The sequence below is a fragment of the Papio anubis genome, chromosome X (genome assembly GCF_008728515.1).
Source record: "Papio anubis isolate 15944 chromosome X, Panubis1.0, whole genome shotgun sequence".
NCBI lineage: Eukaryota > Metazoa > Chordata > Mammalia > Primates > Cercopithecidae > Papio > Papio anubis.
In genome coordinates, this window is record NC_044996.1 from 90,721,310 (window position 1) to 90,742,292 (window position 20,983).

Sequence of the window (20,983 nt, forward strand, 5' to 3'; positions counted from 1 at the left end):
AAGCTCCACCTCCCGGGTTTACGCCATTCTCCTGCCTCAGCCTCCCAAGTAACTGGGACTACAGGCGCCCGCCACCTCGCCCGGCTAGTTTTTTTGTATTTTTTTGTAGATGTTGCTCTCTGCTCCTTAGGCTAAGTGCTGCTTTCCAGGAAGCTCTCAATTACCACTTGGCCAGCAGAAAACAGTAGCATCCGGTAGTAGGAGAAAAAAATCAGCAACCTAGGTTCTAGTCCTGCACTTTGCTATTAATTAGCTGTGTGAACTCAGCAGAATCATAATCTCCCCAGGCCTCAGTTGCCTTATCTGTAAAAACGAAGATCATCACATCTTAGTGCCTAAAAGCAAGGGACTTGGGACTAATGTCTTAACACGGATTCGAAAATTAGAACCAATGATAATGAGGAAGGATTTGTATGGAGATAGGTGCTAGGATGTTAAGTGATCCATCTGCTATCAGGAATGGAGTCATTTTCTTATAGAGTATTTAGCTATTGCATTATTCTTTCAACACATATTCACTGAGCACCCACTCTATGGCTGGCTCTATGCTAAGAGCTGGGATACACTGAGCTAGCAATATCTATGCATTTTGTGAGGCACTCTGCTATGCAACTTTGTATAAATTATCTTAATCATCAAAACAACCCTATGAGCTGGTACCATTGCCTTCACTACTGTACAGATGAAGAAACTGTGGCTCAGAGAGTTTAAATGATTTACCCAAGATAACACAGTTAACAGAGCTGAGGTGCAAACCCCAATCTGACTCCAAAACCTATGCTCCTATCCACTGTGCAATGCATACTGCTCCTTCAGCACAGAGATGCAATGGCCATAGGGTAGGGAGCAACATCAGCATACATCCATAGTGTGTGTACATTTGTGATGGAATATGTGGTGAATACTTTGCTCATAAGAGGAAGAGCTAACTCCTACTCTTCCAAAAAGTAGGTCACTTAGCTAGAGAATGTGTGCTCAGTGTCTGATCTACAGTATTGAGACTGCCTGGAGAAAATTATTGATGTTTTATTACTAAGAACAAAGTAGTATGGTATGACAGCTAAGAGCTCAGCACTGGTGTCAGGATGCCTGAGACAGAAACCTAATTTATTCCTCCACAAAAGGGGATAATCTATCCCAAACTACAGATACCTAGATAGAGCTTGGATTAGTGCTATTTAAACATGTCAAATACAGAGGGCATTTTCACAATTCCATAAAAGTCAGAGATGTTTATTGACTCAAGTGTCAATTTTGAACTAATTTCTATCTAATCTATTACAAATGATAGTTACTCTAGGTGTATTCACCATGCTGATATGCTAGATGCCATGATTACTAACATCAACTTCACAAACAAGTAAGCAGATGGTACTTACCCACCACAATCCCACAGGTTCAATACCAGGTTTCCCAGAAATCGAACATGAGAATGTTCTACATCAACTGGAAGACAAATATGACAGATCTAGTAATCATAGCAGGTGAAGTGAAATTCAAAATAAGCAAAGCACTAACCCATGAAATTTAGAAGGACCAAAGTGGAGTGAAATGCTCAAAGCCACAACAAGAAGGTGATTTTCAGCTGAGTAGTGTGGTTTAGTGGCAAGGTGGGCACCTAAACTACCCTGAGCTACAGAATTGGCTCTCATGTAAGTCATTTTACTTTTTAGTAGTTTAATACCTAGAGCAGAAACAATCTCCAATTACAATACTTATGTTAAAATTTCAACATGTAATAGATATATACCATTTAATCAGTCTTCCCTGTCCCACCTGCCCCCACCAACCTCACACACACACACACAAATTTTAAAAAAAAGTAACAAAAAACAAACATAACACATAACCAAATGAACTCCTGCTATTGATTTCCTTTCCAGTTAATGACCCTAACTTTTTCCCACTTTTGACTCTTCTATCCACATTCAATACATTGCTAGTCCTTTGTAATCTCTCTTAATTCCATTCCTTATTTTATAACCCACCACAAACGCTAAGGAAGCCCCTTATCATCTGTCTACACTACTACAATAGCTCCATAACTGACCTCCCCACCAAAAAGCCTTACTCACTTTTACTTCATCCTACAGGCTACTGTCAGGCTCATCTTCTTAACACTACTTTGAACATGTCACTCCCCATTCAAAACACTTTCAATGGCTCCTCCATGCCTATGGGGAGGCATTCAAGGTCCTTCACAATTTGGCTTCCAGTCTACCTATACATTCCCCAATGATCCACATTAATAAAGCCTTTCACTCCAGCCCAATTTGGTTTATTCACAGTCCTCCCAAACCCCACTACCTCCCCAACCCCCAAAATACTTTACACCAGCGGTCGCAAACTTGCTAACAGGGGCCAGGCCAGTAAACGTATATGAGCAAAGTTGGCCACATATGGAGGGTAAACATCTACCCAATGGGATAGTAGAGTGAGCAGCAGTTACTCAGCTCTGGTTCCTTTGCCATGCAGGAATGGGGGCTCTGGGTTACCAGACCTTTAAGTTTTTCAGCAGTAGTGGGAAATCCATATTTTTATGAAAACTTTTACATGTTGATAACTAATTGCCATTTTTAGAAAACATCACATGGGCCAAACAAAACACATCTACAGGTCTTATCCAGGATACAGGCTGCCTGTTTGCGACCTCTGAGTTACACTTCCCTCCCCTCTATTCTTCACCTACTCTGTTCATCTGCCTGGAAAGCCCTCCCCATCTTTCTTTCAAACTATATTCATCTTTTAAGAGCCAGCCTAAATCCCACCTCCTCTAAAAGCCCTGCCTGGCTACCCCCACTTACCGTCATCTCTCCCTCTGAATTCATTCAAACATTTATTAAGCATCTACTCTCTGCCAGGCACTAAAAATCCCAAGGAGTAATAATGAAAGATTTTATCCTGAAAATTTATCAAAGTCTAGGAATTATAGTCTATACAATTTGTGATAATCAATCACACAGTGATATTTCTCCTATGACTATCTCAAAGCTGTTGCTTAAATTGACTGCTATCTAACTTTTGTGCAATTTTATCTTCTTATAAACTACATTGTAAGCAGCAGAGCATTATTTTAAAAAGCACGGGCTTTGGAGTCGAACAAATCTTCATTCAAATATCATGGCTCTACCTCTCTGTGTGACCTTGGGCAAGTCACTTAAGCTCTGAGTATTAGTTTCCTCTTCTATTAAAAAAGAAAGTGGGCAGGGGGGCGCGGGGCATAGCATTGACCTCACAGGATTACTATGAGGATTCAATGAATTATCATACATAAAGTGCCTGGCACGTAGTAGGTGCTCAAACTACTTCCCTTCTCCCCTTTACTTCCCCCTCCTTGGAAAAGGAATCATATCTTACATGTCTTTGTATTTCCAACAGAGTCTACGAGAGAGTAGGTGCTCAAACTGCTATTAATTTGAAGACTATGTATACGGTCTAGTACTAAAAAAAAATGGAAAGAAGTGCTACTGAGAAAGGGAAAGACAATAACAAAAGAAGTGACAGGATTCAGTGACTGTTTAGACATGGGGCACATGGGATAGAAATCAGGTTTCTACTCCCATATCATAGAAATTATTCTCATCAAGTGACCAATGGCCCCATAACCAAATCCAATGGACCTTTTAGTCCTTGTCTTACTTTCTGCAGCATGACACTGTTGACTACTCTCTTCTCAAAAAATTCTCTTCTCTTGGTCTCTGATATCATATCTACAACTTCTCTGGCAGATCCTCCCTTACAATTCCTATTCTTCTTTCTGTCCCTTAAATGTTGGGAGTTCTTCAGGACTCCATCCTTGGCCACCTTCCCCAAGGCAAGCTAGTCTATTCGTATTATTTTATTTGCCATTTAGACACTGATGACTCAGAAACAGGTATCTCTAGGACAGACTTCTCTCCTACCTTTCTGACATATATTACAAATCTCCATTTGAATAAACCACAAGTATCCCAAACTCAACGTATCCAAGTATATGTAGCTCATCATCTCCCCTTTCTTCCTACAAATCTATTCCTCTTTCAGTCTTCTCTATGTCAGTGAATTCAACCAGTTGCCTAAGCCAAAACCTCAGTTTCATCCTTCAGTCTGCTTTTTTCCTCATCATTCTCCCTAAATCTACCAGGAAGTCTGGCTGACTCTATCTCTTAAATAGATCTCAAATCCATTTGCTTCTCGCCATATCCACTATCATCACCCTAGCCCAAACTAAGCCCCCGTCATCTCTCACCTGGTCTACTAAAATAGTTTCCTAACTTATCAACCTCTTTCTAACCTTGCCTCCCTCCAATCTATCCTCCATATTACAGATAGAGTGATCTCTCTCCAAAATGCAGATTTTCATTCTTCTTTAAACAGAAAAAAACCATGTCTCTCTGCATATGCACAATTGTATACACCCAGAAAAGAAAGGGCCAGAAGGATAACCTCAAAACTACTAATTGTGGTTGTCCCTAGGAAGCAGGCCTGAGAGGGAGAAAAGAGGCTTTTCACACGTCTGTAATGTTTGAATTTTTCACAAGTACTACTTTTGTAATTAAAACTGAAAATTAAAAATATAAAATATAAATCTGCTCATGTTGCTTTTTTTTTTTTTTTTTTTTTTTTTTTTTTAACATTTTCCCTAATCCCCGGGCCCTGTAAGATATCGCTCTTCTGTTTAAAACTCTCTCTACCCTCAGGTCCTACTACCTAACTTGGCTTACAAGACATTTTATGATCTAACCACCCACTTCCTGCTTCCCTCTTTAGTCTCATGTCTTCCATATATGGCTTTCTGGCTCTCCTAGTCTTCCTACCCTATTATCACAAGAACAACTAAAAAGAACCAAGAACAGAGCTTTGGGGAATGACACACACTTACGGGGCAGAAAGAAGAAAATACTATGATAAAGATTTTTTTTAAAGAGAGATGGGATGGTTAAAGATAATGGAAGAAAACCAGGGTAACAGAGCATTAAATAAAAGCCAAGGGAACAGAGAATTTTGAGAAGGTAGGAAATCTTGGAGCCGTCAACAGTGTTTGAGACTAAAATACTTCATAATCATTTTTATTGACAAGTTTACTGTTCCAACAAATACATTTTAGCAGCCCCCTAATAAATTAATAATATCACAATCATGTACTCTTACTTCAAATTTCAAAACACAGTAGGCTCTAAGTTTAACAAAATAAAACTGGACTATTTTCAGCAATGAGAAACTAGAAAAACACTAAAACATTAAAATCAATGTAATATTTTAAAAGTACTCTTACTACTTTTAAAGAAAATCAGCAACTACATAAAGAGGACTATCAAGCAAAAAGTAATGCACTATATATGTATTTTGAACTTGTCTATAAGTTTAGCAGTAGAACCCAGGTATTTCTTTAGCAATGACAAACTAGCTAATGATGATATCCTAAAACATAGTATTTTAAAGTATACTTTCACTACCTGTAAGGAGATACAGTGATTACTAACAAAGTATTAGTAATAAAGGTTCTGCTTGAGATATTCTAAGGACAAGAGCTCTGTCCTGTTCTCTGTGCCTCCTACACAAAAAGTTCCAGAAAAGCACTTGCTAAATAAATGGTTTGCCTTAATGTATAGGGTTCATATAATTCACAAAATTCTGTTCACAATAAGGCTGCTAGGTTATATCAAAACTATTTCAAGCAGTTTGAATAGCTCTGAAATGTTGGTTGCAAGACTGTTCTCTGGATTCAGGGTAATAAGTCAACTCTGATCAGCTATATAAAAACAGCAACAGCAACTGGACTAGAAAAAGGTGCTTCAACAAAGTGTGCAGAATTTAAAACAGAAATAAAAATACGTCTGCCAGGAATTGTTAGGAGAGGGTAAGCTAGATAGAATGTGGCATAAGGAATAAGGGAAGAGCATAGATTGACATTCCAGCTCTGATACTTCCTAGCTTAGTGATATTAACTTCTAAGTTGTACCTCCTTCTTTATTCCCTATAAAAATGAAGTTAAGATGAGAACTAAAGTAAATAAAACAGTACACAAAAGCCTGACAAATAACAGTTGTTCAGTAACCATTAGCTTCCTCTAATCTACTGAAACCATAAGGGTAATTAGGCCCAAATATTTAACTTGAAAGAAAAAAAAAAAGTTTTAATCTATCAAATCAAGACAGAGAGAAGTTTGGACAGGTAGACTTTCCAGAGGCCAGAGCTACAGATGTCAATTATAGAGGCATGACAGGCCATGGGACATTATCCTGACCAAAACTTTCGACCAATGACTTAGATGAAAACTAGATGAGATATTCATCAAATGTACAAACTCCATGGAGTTAGGAAATATAGCTAATATATCAGATAAGAGAATAAGTAGCTAAAATGAAAATAGGATCCAATCCCTTTTTTTATGGATGAGAAAAAAGGGATTGGACTTGTTCTGAATTTCACAGTTAACAAACAAAGAGTACAGGAACATATCATGGGCTAAAACAAACAAAACTAAATAATTTAATAGAAGTAAGCATTTATTCTTTGGTTTAAAATATTAATTGCCCAAAAGCCAGAAGGGTATGTGTTTTAATAACAACATATTTGAAAGGGAATTTGAATATATTTGAAAGGGTTTTTTGGTAAGACTCCTCATAACAAAACTTACTCCAGAAAAGGAGGATACATGTTAGACTGTGCTAACAGCAATGTAATGTCCAGAATAACAGATGTGATAGGCCCACTCTGCCCTGATCAGACTCCACCTGCATCCAAGTCTCAGTACCATAAGAAAAATGTAGACAAGTTTGAACAAGTCCTTAAAAATGTTTCAAAATATGTCAAATGAGAAATAGATGGAAGAGCTGGACATTTTTAACTTAAGGAAGACATGATTTGTGAAGCAAGATGGCCGGGCATGGTGGCTCACACCTGTAGTCCCAGCACTTTGGGAGGCCAAGGCGGGAGGATCACCTGAGGTCAGGAGTTCGGGACTAGCTTGGCCAACATGGTGAAACCCCATCTCTACTAACAATAAAAAAAATTAGCTGGATGTGGTGGTACACACCTGTAGTCCCAGCTACTTGGGAGGCTGATTCAGGAGAATCCCTTGAACCAGGAGGAGGAGGTTGCAGTGAGCTGAGATCATGCCACTGCACTCCAGCCTGGATGATAGAGCAAGACTCTGTCTCCAAAAAGAAAAAAAAAAAAAAAAGATTTGTGAGGCAAGAGATGGCTTGGACAAACTCAGACAATGACTATCCTCAAATTTTTGTAGAGGCTTAAGAGAACAGAAAGAGAACAAGCTAACAGGAAAAAAAAAAAAAAGAAAGAGGCCAGGCACGGTGGCTCACACCTGTAATCCCAGCACTTCGAGAAGCAGAGGCAAGCAGATCACTTGAGGTCAGGAGTTAGAGATCAGCCTGGCCAACACGGTGAAACCTTGTCTCTGGTAAAAATATAAAATTAGCTGGGCGTGGTTGTGGGTGCCTGTAATTCCAGCTACTCGTGAGGCTAAAGCACAAGAATCACTTGAACCCAGGAGGTAAGACTGCACCACTGCACTCCAGACTGGGCAAGAGAGTGCAAGACTCCATCTTAAACAATAACAACAAAAAATACATTCAAGAAACAGCTTTCTAGTCATCAAAGCTGCCCCAATTATGAGAGTCTACACTTACACTCCAAGCACCATAAGAACAGAAATGAGGTTTCCTTCTCTTTTATTTCCTAGGGTCTGAAACATACTGTGTTTTTAAAATGCTGTTGTTTTTGAAACTTCAGGAACTGTATAGAGTAGTGGGTGGCCTGTCCCTAAAAATAAAGGACCAAGCAGAATCCAGAAATGCTTGAATGCTGCAGAAGGAAATGGCAGTACAACCCAGAGACAGAAGGGCTCTCCCAGGATCCTACATTCACTGTCCATGGCAGCCCAATTAGTACATACTAACACTCAAACTATAAAAGGCAACAACATATTCCCTAAATCAGAACCAAAACTCTAATGAGATCATCTATGTGTATCCAGGAAAAGAAGTAGCAGAGTACAGATCAAGTTAACCTCTTTCCTTCCCACCACCGTAATTTACCTTTTAACGAAGACAAGGTGTAACTACTGCTTTAAAAAATCTTAGGATATTTTACTGTTATGCTTGTTAATACCTATGAATTTCCCTTTGTATAAGAGTTAAAAACACTCTCCCCACAAGACGAACAAACAATGCTTGTTTAAGAAATAGCAGGATAAACAAAAAGTTGGATAAGGGCAATCCACTTCATAAACAACCTAGAAAGAAAAGAACCTCCCTGAAGAGAGCAAGCAGCAGTAACTGGAATTAGGCCATACCTCTTTGAGAATCAATGCAAAAAGGGTAAACATGCTCCATAACAAATCCCCCAACCTTTCTGCATCCCCAAGCTACTGCAAACAAGTGTGTTATGCAGATTATTAAGAGTTAAGATCACCTGACTTTACGATAAGATAAAACATCTTACTTGTTGCGCCAAGACGACGTGTGTCTCTGGCAATATAATTTGCAAAGATAATAGACCTCATGCTGGTCTTACCAGATCCACTTTTACCCATCAACAGCACCTAAGGACAAAGTAGGGAAAAGGAAAGGAAAAAAGTTAGCAATCTAGAGCAAATCAAGTCTAAAGGGATCTATTTCTCTCCTGGATTTGATATTTTCCTGAACTGACAGTACCAACAACCTGGTGTGGATACTCACAACTAACTAAACTCTTCCTAACCAAGGGTGAATGCAGAGATACTTAGAATTCCAGAAGCCAGACACTTACCTGTCACAGGACACACATCCTTTAGGTGACAGAATTACACTGACTCTATGCTATTAAGATGCACTGTTAATATGTTCAGAAACACATTAGAAAAATACCACGTTTAGAGGAAACTAAACCCTGTTCTATCATAACCCAATGTTTTGTTATCTGAATTACCTAGCAGAGGATTGCAATATAACTGAAAGTTCTTCCTCCTCCTGCTCAAGGTCAATCTTTCCACCTCTGCCTTTGATCTCATCCCTTCCACTTACAGCTATGCTCTTGTTCCATTTATTACTATCCCTCCTTTTTCTTTTCAAAAGCTTCCCATGGCCTGAAGGATAAAGTCCTCAGACTACATATAAGACCCTCCTTGATCTCGTCTATCTACTTCTCATCCCTCATCTCCTGTCCCTCTTGGCCTGAAAGTTTTAGCTTACAGCCACACTTAATTGAACTGCTGGTAGTCCCTCTGATTGCTCCCAACCCTCTGGAAGGTCCTGCATCTGTGCCATTGTTTCACTCAGTACTATCTGCCAGTAAACTATCCATTCTCCTTCTTCCTTCAGCTAAATTGCAGTTACCCTTCAAGACTTGGTTCAGTAATCATTTTTGCAAGAAGATATTCTGAGTCCAATGCTCTAGGCTGACTTAAGTGTCTTACCTCTGTCCTCCCATGGCACTGTTATTTCATTGCAAAGACTATAATGCACTGCAGTTACTTATTTTGGGGGGGTCTGTCCCTCTCTCTCAGAAGACTCTGAGCTCTGCAAGGGGAGAGAGAGTCCCCTCATACCTCCAGTGCCTAACATACAACAGATGCTCCAAGTATGTACATCAAAAGGACAAGCAAGTTATCAAAACAAATATATAAAGCAAGAGAGTATCTGACAGTGAGAATTGTCCAAGGGCAAGGGTAGCCTCATGAAGGTAAGCAGCCTTCCTGTCAATGTCAGCATCTCACACAGAGAGCACTTGTCAAAGATGTTGTATACTCTTATACTAAAAGGAAATTTAGTAAAGTGACTTTTGAGAGTCCTTTCAAATCTAGACTTTACGAAATATAGTTCCAATTACCTTGCTTTCCTTTTCTTTCTTTCTTTTTATTTTTTTTGAGACCAAGCCTCGCTCTATCATCCAGGCTGGAGTGCAGCGGCATGATCTCGGCTCACTGCAACCTCCGCCTCCCAGGTTCAAGTGATTCTCGTGCCTCAGCCACCCCACTTCAGCCATCCCATGCCTGGGATTCCAGGCATGCATCATCACGTCCAGCTAATTTTTTTTGTATATTTAGTACAGACAGGGTTTTGCCATGTTGGCCAGGCTGATCTTGAACTCCTGGCCTCAAGCGATGCACCCGCCTCAGTCTCCCACAGTGCAGGGATTACAGGCATGAACCACCGTGCTCAGCCTTACCTTGCTTTTCAAATGAAGGGAATCTATATTCTACCTTCAATCCTAAGATATTTTATTAAATTTTTTAATTACAAATATAAGGAGTATTGATGAAATATACTACACTCAGGCTTGATTTAATCTAACAATTTTAGCTACATAACTTTATCTCACTAAGGAAATGTCACTGCTGAGCCAGTCTAAAGTTGCCACAAAAAGTTTGCTTTTGTTCTTTAAAATGTTAATTGAAAAACAATATATTTAGGAGGTACAACGCGATGTTTTGATACATGTATACAATGCAGAATGATTAAATCAAACTAATTTTTGTTCTTAATCATGTAGAAATTTCTGGTATTTTTAGGCATTCTCGATGAAAGCAACTTCAGACAGGCTCATCAAGAACACTCCCTTAGCAAACTGTAGTTACAGAACTGAATTATTAGATGAAGCTAAGGCAAAATATGGCACATTTCCTTCAGTTATTAATTTATACAATGTACCTCTTTTAATTGCCTATGAAAGACTTACCAAGGCTAATCATGTTAGGTACTGATCTAAGTGTTCTACAGGCATTTACTAACTTAAACATCACAACAATCCTATGATACAGTTAATATTATTACTACCATTTTACAAATTAGGAAACTGAAGCCCCAAAAGGTTAAGAAATTAGCTTGAGCTGCACTCTTAGCAATTCTGCCTAAATCCCAACGTAGGGCACAGTACTATGACAGCACAAAGGAAGGTGTGTCCAATTCCATCTGAAGAACTCACATAAGACCTTATAGTGGTAACATTTGAGTTAGATTAAAAATAAATGTGCAGACAGAGGCCTGTATGGTGTGTGGTATATGGCTTACACAAAGTGCAAATTAATTTGTAAATCTGGAGAACAATAAATTCTTTATGGCTGCGAAAGGGTGCGTAAGTGTGGCAGAGGGTTTGGTCAGGAACAGATTTTTTTTTTTTAAATTTATTTATTATTATTATACTTTAAGTTGTAGGGTACATGTGCATAACATGCAGGTTTGTTACATATGTATACTTGTGCCATGTTGGTCTGCTGCACCCATCAACTCGTCATTTACATCAGGTATAACTCCCAATGCAATCCCTCCCCCCTCCCCCCTCCCCATGATAGGCCCCGGTGTGTGATGTTCCCCTTCCTGAGTCCAAGTGATCTCATTGAGGAACAGATTTTTAAAGGACCATGAAATCATTTGGATTTTATTCCATGGGCTTAAAGAAGTTACTAAAGGTTCTTAAGTATGTAGATGACTCAGTCAGATTTTCATATTAGAAAAATTAAACCAGATAGCATACAAGGGGAAGAGAGTCAGAGAGACCACATAGAAGGCTCCCGCAATAGTCCAGAAAAGATGGTGTATATATATCACAAACTTCCTGAATATCAACTTCTTACCTTTACCTTCATGGTTTTGACGTATCTAACACGTCTTACCTTTTTCTTCATGGCTGTATTTGGTAGCACCCACCTGCAGATATAAACCAAAAAACAGTTTCTATGATCCAATTCCCTTAGAAATTGAAATTAATGACATATAAACAAACACGGAGGTACAAAAGAGCATGTTTAGTACAACAGCTGAGTACAGCTGTGTGGGACCTGAGATGAATAGAGGCCTCATTTTCCTAAATTATAAAACTGTGTGTATGCTCCCTATCTCCTAAGTAGAAGTTCAAGAGAGAACTCCTAGGAAGATGTATTTAGGAATACAAATCAGTCATTAAAATTCAAGATTCAATTTCTCATCATCTTAATCAAAACAATGCAGCTGCTTTAATCAAACAATATTTTCTATTTCTAAAAAATAGAGTATATTGATATCCTCTATTTGAAGACTGAATATTGAATATCCTCTATTTATAAAAAGCATTCAGCCTCCTAATTTTAAAAGCTGGAAGTATCTTTTTAGTCCTTCAGCTGTCCTTCTAAGCCCTATTTCACTCATCACAGGCACAAAGTAGATATAACATAAGTCTCAAATTCAGGTACAAATTGGCACAGAAAGCACCCTCAAGCCACTGGTCTCTGACCTGGAAATGCAAATCTTCTTCCTAGTCTTTCCATCCCCAACCTGGTGACAGCAAATCTCCTTTACTGATAATTCAAAGCAACTCAGAACTGCTTTAATTAGAACACTCCCCCAGCACCATCACCAGGAGTATCAGCCCCTTCCCAAGGGTTGTTTCTGCCCAGTTAGCACCAATTCGCTTTCCAGTTTATCCTATCGTCCAAAGCATAATACCAATCAACATTACTGGTAAATCAAAGCAATTTATCATGGGGGGGGGTGGGGAGAAGTGTTCTAATTCACAATACTCTCTTCAATTTGAACACCCCCACTTCCAAGTTTGACATAATACCCTTCACCCACCCAAGCGATCCTTCCGGTTCCCCTAGTGGTGGATCCATTCTCGGCCCCACATTTTCTTTCTCCATCGTTTTCTCAGAGTCAGATTCTTCCATTGCGCAACAAGTCCTTTCCAGTCCCTTCTAAATCTTCAGTAGTCTTTAGGGTTTTTTGTTGTTTGTTTTCTTTTTCACCCCTCAACCGCGTATTCTCATCCCTATGGCCCCCAGGCTTGCTCTATTCTTGCCTCCGCCTTTGTCCACTGGGGGGCCGCTTTCCCCACGGTTACCTTTATCTCCCCAAACCTGGCCTCAAGGCACAGCCGAGCTGGCTAGCTCTAAGGCCAAGTGATTCCGTGGTACAAAGTAAGAGTTGGAGAATGACAGGAAAAGAGAGGTGGGTTGGGGTTCGTCCCGAGTTTGGGCCTCAGGCCCCAAGGTCTGGCAACCCAAAGGTAACTTCACCCGCAAAGAGGTGAGGACCGCGAAGGCGGAGGAGGCAGAAAGAGGTGACCCGTGCCGTAGGCACTAAGCGGTGAAAGCCTGAGCTGGCTCGTTGCTTCTGAGCCCGGCCGCTCGGAGAGTCGGCCAGCGGAGGCAGTAGTTACGACCTAACCGCTCGCCCTTCAGGAACCCAGGTATCTCACCGCAGCCACCCCACTGCAGGCCAGGATCACGTGGGCATCTGCCGTAAACCCGGAGTCTGTCACGTGACTGACGCTACCAAAGGGATGGGTGGGCTGGGAAGAATACCATAGAGACTGCTCCGGGAAAGCCAGAGTGCCGTCTGTCATCGTCACGTGGCCTTGTCTCAGGCTACGCGCCTCGGGCGGGGTAGGGCGCTGGGAGCCTTCAGCCTGTTTCATGTGGGTGGGCCTGGCACCACTCATCCGCTATGGAGAATTAAAGGAGCCGCTGGCAATTTCAGTGCCTCTCAGCTTCTCTCTTTTACTGCTGGTTACCGGTAATGGTTTTTGACGGGGAAGACTCAGCATTCTTTGCCTTCCCGCTTTTTATTAATTCTTGCAATCGAGTTTGTAATTAAATGATTAATACATCCAAAGCGCTAAGAACTCTGTCTTCCACATAGCAAGTGCTGTATAAATTATCGTTATTGCTGAAACCAGGGATTCATCAGGAATTTTAACACACGCATTCATCTTCCCACTTGTTTAAAACAGGAAGTACAGAAAATACCATAGTAAGAAGTCAATAAGTAAAGTCTAGGGCAGGGGGTGGTGGGTCATGCCTTTAATCCCAGCACTTTGAGAGGCTGAGGAGGGAGGATCACTTGAGGCCAGGAGTTCAAGACCAACCTGGCCAACATAGCGAGACCCCATCTATAAATAAGTAAAGTCTAGAATTGATAACAGAAAGACTACTGGTAGGGGTATGCACACCAGGAAAAATGCCCAAAGGGGTTCAAAGATGTTGCTTTTGGAGAGTGGGGTAGGGGATAGGATGTGATATATCAGGGGACTATTATTTTTTATCTGAAGCCCTTCTGTGCTATATATGTTTCTATAATGTATAAATGATATATAATAAGATAATATGACAATTATATTTAATATAATTAATACTTAATATGTTATAGATGCTATTTTTAATACATGTGTAGTTAATTATATTATTTATAATTAATATATATGATATACTACATGTATTATTTATACATAACTGTGTACATATATTACTTTGAGAAGAAAAAATGGGAAGGAAGGAAGAGAAGGGTACTATTATTGAAACTGCCTTTGCAAAAACTGTAACTGAGGAAATTATGACAGCGAAAGAGATCAGACCTAACCGACTCTATCTTACATCTAACCTTTAAGGTGTCCTTGTTCATTCCTGTGTATAGGCCGAACTAACCTTGGGAAGGAATTTAGTTTATAGTTTAACTCTGATACAAAATTGATAATAGCCCTTCGGTCTCCTCCCACCCAAAAAAAAAAAAAAAAAAACCTTGGGAACCAGTCAGCCTTTGCAGGACTAACAAATTAACTACAAGATTAGAAATTACAGTTTAGGGGCCATGCAGCCTCCAGTTGCAAGGGTCTGAACCTCCCCAGATTGCTCCTGGGAATAACATCACTGTTGTAAAACCTAAGATCACTGTTTGATATATTTTGCAGCCCCTGCATTCTGATGCACCAGCTTGTGATACACGAGCGGGGTAGGGAAGTGCTGGGCAGAGAAAGGCGGGTCCCTGGCTAGGGCTCCACCCTCGAGTCTGTGCCCAGGGACCTAGGTGAGGATAGGCACTCCTGCCTTCCCACCCAAATGTTATTTTCACCCCTAGATGTTGCCATGGGGTCAGAGCCCCACAGCCTGCCTGTCTGCATACTCCCCCTAGAGGTTCTGAAGAAGCGAGCCATTCCCCCTGTGGCATGCCCTGCAAGGGGGATAGGGGAACTTTCCCCATTTCACTTACAGCACTCAGACCAGTAATCTGGCCCAGACAGTTCTGTGAACCCACCCAGGAACAGAGGATAGCAAGAAAAACTCACTTAGAGCCCCCTATGATTCCATATCCAACTCAACCAGTCAACACTCCCTACTTCCCAAGCCCCTACCCACCAAATTATTCTTAAAAATTTCAATGCCCCGAGACTGATTTGAATAATAAAACTGCAGTCTCACACACAGCTGGCTCTGCATGAATTACTCTTTCTCCATTGCAATTCCCCTGTCTTGATAATCAGCTCCGTCTAAGCGGCAGGCAAGGTGAACCTGTTGGGCAGTTACACTGTCTGCTCCCACACTTTCCACTTGAGGTCCTGTGTGATTCGTTTTCTCCACAACTGCCTTGCCTCAAGAAAAAAGCTATTCTACACGGATTAGTGATCCTTCACTCTATCACTAGCTAATTTTTTGTTTCCTTCCAACCAACTACCCCCAAACAAGCTTCCATCTGGCTTTCCTTGTCTGATGAAAGATCCTGAGTCCAAAATCAGGAAGTCACTTTAGATTCACTGTCCTCCATATGTGTCAATGAGACTAGGTCATGATCAGTCTGTTTTCTACTGTCTGCCTGCTCTTATTCTTACTGTTGCTCTTTTTGTTCCAGCTATCATAATCTCTGGCCTAGACATCCACAGTAGCCTGCTAAGTGATTTTCCCACAGTGGCAGCTCCGAAGGGATTGGGAGTGAGTGAGTTGATCTTCATTAATCATCTCATCCCCCCAAAAATTTGATGTAATTAATATGTGCTTGCTTTCTAAAGGCAGCTTTTAAATATGTCTTCCAACACCTACTGCCCCCAGGCTTCACCAGCCAAACTGGTCCCTTAAACCACTCTTTTATAAAAATTTACTGTCTCGGCTAGGCACGGTGGCTCACGCCTGTATTCCCAGCACTTTGGGAAGCCGATGTGGGGTGATCACCTGAGGTCAGGAGTTTGATACCAGCCTGGCCAACATAGTGAAACCTCATCTGTACTAAAAATACAAAAATTAGCCAGATGTGGTGGCATGCACCTATAACCCCAGCTACTCAGGAGGCCAAGGCAGGAGAATCACTTGAACTCAGGAGGCGGAGGTTGCAGTGAGCCAAGATCGTGCCACTGCACTCCAACCTGTGCAACAAAGCAAGTTAAAAAAAAATTTACTGTCTCCCTGTTGCTGCCAGTATCCTTTTCCCCCTCCTTCAAACCATCCATCCTCCCTAAAAGCTGCTCAAGTGATCCTTTATTTTAATTAATTAATTAGTTTTTGTTGAGACTGGGGTCTCACTTTGTTGCCAGACTCAAACTCCTGGTCTCAAGGGATCTGCCCGCCTTGGCCTCCCAAGGTGCTGGGATTAAAGGTGTGATAAAATTTCTTATTGTCGTCTTTGTAGTTGTTGTTGTTGTTTTTGAGACAGGGTTTTGCTCTATGACCCAAGCTGGAGTACAGTGGCACAATCATGGCTCACTGCAACCTCAACTTAAGTACTCTTTTAAGCCACAAATCAGAGGAGACTACTTCTGTACTTTAAAATCCTCCCATAACTTAAGGAAAAAGTGTGTCAACACAAGGACCTTCAAGATCTGGCCTATAGCAACTCATCAGCTATATTTCTCTACCCACATTCACTACCTCACAAGCTTCATAAGGAACTGCTGGTAGTTGCCTCAAAGTGCCAAGAGGCAAGAAGTAAGAAGAGGAGGGAACAGATAAAGAAGGGGAGGGGAGGGGAGGGATGAAGAAGAAAAGGGGGAGAAGTGGGGAGATTGGAAAGAGGGAAGGAATAGAGGGGTAAGGAGAAGAGGAAAAAGGAGGAATAGGGATAGGAGGAGGGGAATGAAAGAAAGGTAGTGGAAAAAGATTGAGGAACTAAATCAAATAAGTATAGATTCCAAATAATGGTGAATAGGGCCAATGTGCAATGCATTCCTATTGTAAATCAAAAATAAAATACCAAGGTTCCTCAACCATTTGAATGTACTTTCACCTCGGCCAGGGCGCTCCTAGCCTAGTGGTCTCTCATTAGGTTTACAAAGGCAGTTGAGTTTTGCGGAAGGGCAATTATCATTTAAACTATAACCTATATAAACATACGTGTGCATGTGTCTTTATAGCAGCATGATTTATAATCCTTTGGGTATATACCCAGTAATGGGATGGCTGGGTCATATGGTACTTCTAGTTCTAGATCTTTGAGGAATTGCCATACTGTTTTCCATAATGGTTGAACTAGTTTCCAATCCCAACAAACAGTGTAAAAGTGTTCCTATTTCTCCACATCTTCTCCAGCACCTGTTGTTTCCTGACTCTTTAATGATCGCCATTCTAACTGGTGTGAGATGGTATCTCATTGTGGTTTATTGCGGCACTATTTACAATAGCAAAGACTTGGAATCAACCCAAATGTCCATCAGTGACAGACTGGATTAAGAAAATGTGGCACATATACACCATGGAATACTATGCAGCCATAAAAAAGGATGAGTTTGTGTCCTTTGTAGGGACATGGATGCAGCTGGAAACCATCATTCTTAGCAAACTATCACAAGAACAGAAAACCAAACACCGCATGTTCTCACTCATAGGTGGGAACTGAACAATGAGATTACTTGGACTGGGGAAGGGGAACATCACACACTGGGGCCTATCACGGGGAGGGTGGAGGGGGGAGGGATTGCATTGGGAGTTATACCTGATGTAAATGACGAGTTGATGGGTGCTGAAGCGTTGATGGGTGCAGCACACCAACATGGCACAAGTATACATATGTAACAAACCTGCACGTTATGCACATGTACCCTAGAACTTAAAATATAATAATAATAAATAAAAAATAAACTATAACCTAGATGTTTTCCAAAGCTAGCTTGGCAGTTTGAAGGCTAAAGGCCAGAGGAGAGTTGGCTAGATCAGATCTTCCTCGCTGCCATAATTTTCTCACTGATATAATTTTTACAAAGGCAGTTTTAATTGTAAACCTTGAATAATGACAATGGGCCTATACAAAGTTCCACTAGTGATGCTGGAAGTGCTCCCAAGAAACATAGAAAAGTAATTACATTACAAGAAAAAGTTGACTTGTTTGATGTGTACCATAGATTGAGGTCTGAAGCTGTGGTTGCCTACCATTTCATGATTAATAAATCCAGCATTAAGACCACAGTAAAAATTAAAAAAAGAAAAGAAATTTCATGAAGTCGTTGCTGGAGCTATGCCAGCACGCATAAAATCCTTGCACCTTTTGCAAAATACTTTTTTATAGTGTATTGAAAATACAGTTTTTATTTGGGTGCTGTGTTGCTATAAGCATTGCATTCCTACAGACTTCAATATGATCTGACAACTTAAAGCAAAAAGAATGTGAAAGACCTAAAGCTGAAGAACTTAATGCCAGTAATAAATGCCCTGATAAACTTAGAAAGAGGTTTGCCTTCTAAAATGTTCAGATAGCAGGAGAAGCAGCTTCTGGCAATCAACAGACACAGAGGTCCCAGACACCATTAAGAAAATCATTGAGGAGAAAGGATATCTGGCTGAACAACTTTTACTGCAATGAATGTGCCCTATTCTGGGGGAAAAAGCCACAAATGATATTTATTAGTAAGAAAGAGAACCGGGGGGCGGAGCAAGATGGCCGAATAGGAATAGCTTCAGTCTCCAACTCCCAGCGCAAGCGACACAGAAGACAGGTGATTTCTGCATTTTCAACTGAGGTACTGGGTTTATCTCACTGGGGAGTGCCTGACAATCTGTGCTGGTCAGCTGCTGCAGCCCGACCAGTGAAAGCTGAAGCAGGGCGAGGCATCGCCTCACCTGGGAAGTACAAGGGGGAAGGGAATCCCTTTTCCCAGCCAGGGGAACTGAGACACACAACACCTGGAAAATCGGAAAACTCCCACCCCAATACTGTGCTCTACCAAGGATCTTAGCAAACGGGCACACCAGGAGACAATATCCAACACCTGGCTGGGAGAGTCCCACACCCAGAAGCTCGACCTGGGTGGAGCTCACAGCAGCTCAAGGAAACCTGCCTGTCACTGTAGACTCCACCTCTGGGGACAGGGCACAGCTAAACAACAACAACAACAACAACAGCAACAAAAAGCAGCAGAAACCTCTGCAGATGCAAGCAACTCTGTCTGACAGCATTGAAGTGAGCAGTGGATCTCCCAACACGGAGGTTGAGATCTGAGAACAGACAGACTACCTGCTCAAGTGGGTCCCTGACCCCTGAGTAGCCTAACAGGGAGACATCCCCCACTAGGGGCAGTCTGACACCCCACACCTCACAGGGTGGAGTACACCCCTGAGAGGAAGCCTCCAAAGCAAGAATCAGACAGGTACACTCGCTGTTCAGCAATATTCTATCTTCTGCAGCCTCTGCTGCTGACACCCAGGCAAACAGGGTCAGGAGTGGACCTCAAGCAATCTCCAACAGACCTACAGCTGAGGGTCCTAACAGTTAGAAGGAAAACTAACAAACAGGAAGGACACCCACACCAAAACCCCATCAGTACGTCACCATGATCAAAGACCAGAGGCAGATAAAACCACAAAGATGGGGGAAAAGCAGGGCAGAAAAGCTGGAAATTCAAAAAATAAGAGTGCATCTCCCCTGCAAAGGAACGCAACTCATCGCCAGCAACGGATCGAAGCTGGACGGAGAATGACTTTGACGAGATGAGAGAAGAAGGCTTCAGTCCATCAAACTTCTCAGAGCTAAAGAAGGAATTACGTACCCAGCGCAAAGAAACTAAAAATCTTGAAAAAAAAGTGGAAGAATTGATGGCTAGAGTAATTAATGCAGAGAAGGTCATAAACGAAATGAAAGAGATGAAAACCATGACACGAGAAATACGTGACAAATGCACAAGCTTCAGTAACCGACTCGATCAACTGGAAGAAAGAGTATCAGCGATTGAGGATCAAATGAATGAAATGAAGTGAGAAGAGAAACCTAAAGAAAAAAGAAGAAAAAGAAATGAACAAAGCCTGGAAGAAGTATGGGATTATGTAAAAAGACGAAATCTACGTCTGATTGGGGTGCCTGAAAGTGAGGGGGAAAATGGAACCAAGGTGGAAAACAATCTTCAGGATATCATCCAGGAGAATTTCCCCAATCTAGTAGGGCAGGCCAACATTCAAATCCAGGAAATACAGAGAACGCCACAAAGATACTCCTCGAGAAGAGCAACTGCAAGACACATAATTGCCAGATTCACCAAAGTTGAAATGAAGGAAAAAATCTTAAGGGCAGCCAGAGAGAAAGGTCGGGTTACCCACGAAGGGAAGCCCATCAGACTAACAGCAGATCTCTCGGCAGAAACTCTCCAAGCCAAGGAAGAGAGTGGGGCCAACATCAACAGCCTCCAAAGAAAAGAATTTTAAACTCAGAATTTCATATCCAGCCAAACCAAGTTTCATATATGAAGGAGAAAATCCTTGCTAAGATAAGCAATGCTTAGATTTTGTCAATTAGGCCCGCCCCTTGCAAGAGACCCTGGAAGGAAGCACTCCAACATGGAAAGGAAACAACCAGTACCAGCCATTGTAAAAACATGCCAAAATGTAAAGACCATCATGGCTAAAGAACTGCATCAACTAACGAGCAAAATAACCAGTTAATAATTATAATGGCAGCATCAAGTTCACACATACACCTTAACCTTAAATGTAAATGGACTAAATGCTCCAATTAAAAGACACAGTCTGGCAAACTGGCAAGAGTCAAGATCCATCAGTCTGTTGTATTCCCAGAGACCCATCTCACATGCAGAGACACATACATAGGCTCAAAATAAAGGGATGGAGGAAGATTTACCAAGCAAAATGGATAAATAACAAAAAAAAGCAGGGTTGCAATACTCTGTCTCTTTATACAAAAGTCGTGATTTTAAAACCATCAAAGATCAGAAGAGACAAAGAAGGCCATTAAGCATAATGGTAGTGATCAATTCAACAGGAAGAGAGATAACTATCCTCAAATATATATGCAACCTACTCTAGAGCACCTTAGATCTACAGCAAGTC

At 41.2% G+C, this 20,983-nt stretch overlaps 1 protein-coding gene across 2 annotated transcripts in view; it reads right to left on the bottom strand.

Annotated features, from left to right (window-relative positions):
- Positions 1 to 13,292, bottom strand: part of RRAGB (Ras related GTP binding B) — a 44,431-nt gene extending 31,139 nt beyond the window's left edge. The window contains exons 1-5 of one of the 2 annotated variants that reach the window (XM_021932759.2): positions 12,531 to 13,292; positions 11,594 to 11,627; positions 8,446 to 8,545; positions 3,358 to 3,441; positions 1,380 to 1,446 (exon numbers count right to left, since the gene is read on the bottom strand). In XM_021932759.2, the coding sequence (XP_021788451.1) occupies positions 1,380 to 1,446; positions 3,358 to 3,441; positions 8,446 to 8,545; positions 11,594 to 11,627; positions 12,531 to 12,622 (377 nt within the window). In that variant the 5' untranslated portion in view covers positions 12,623 to 13,292. The remainder of the gene's footprint in view (positions 1 to 1,379; positions 1,447 to 3,357; positions 3,442 to 8,445; positions 8,546 to 11,593; positions 11,628 to 12,530) is intronic. The other variant, XM_021932760.2, reaches the window with a different exon arrangement.
- Between the last annotated feature and the right edge of the window lie 7,691 nt (positions 13,293 to 20,983).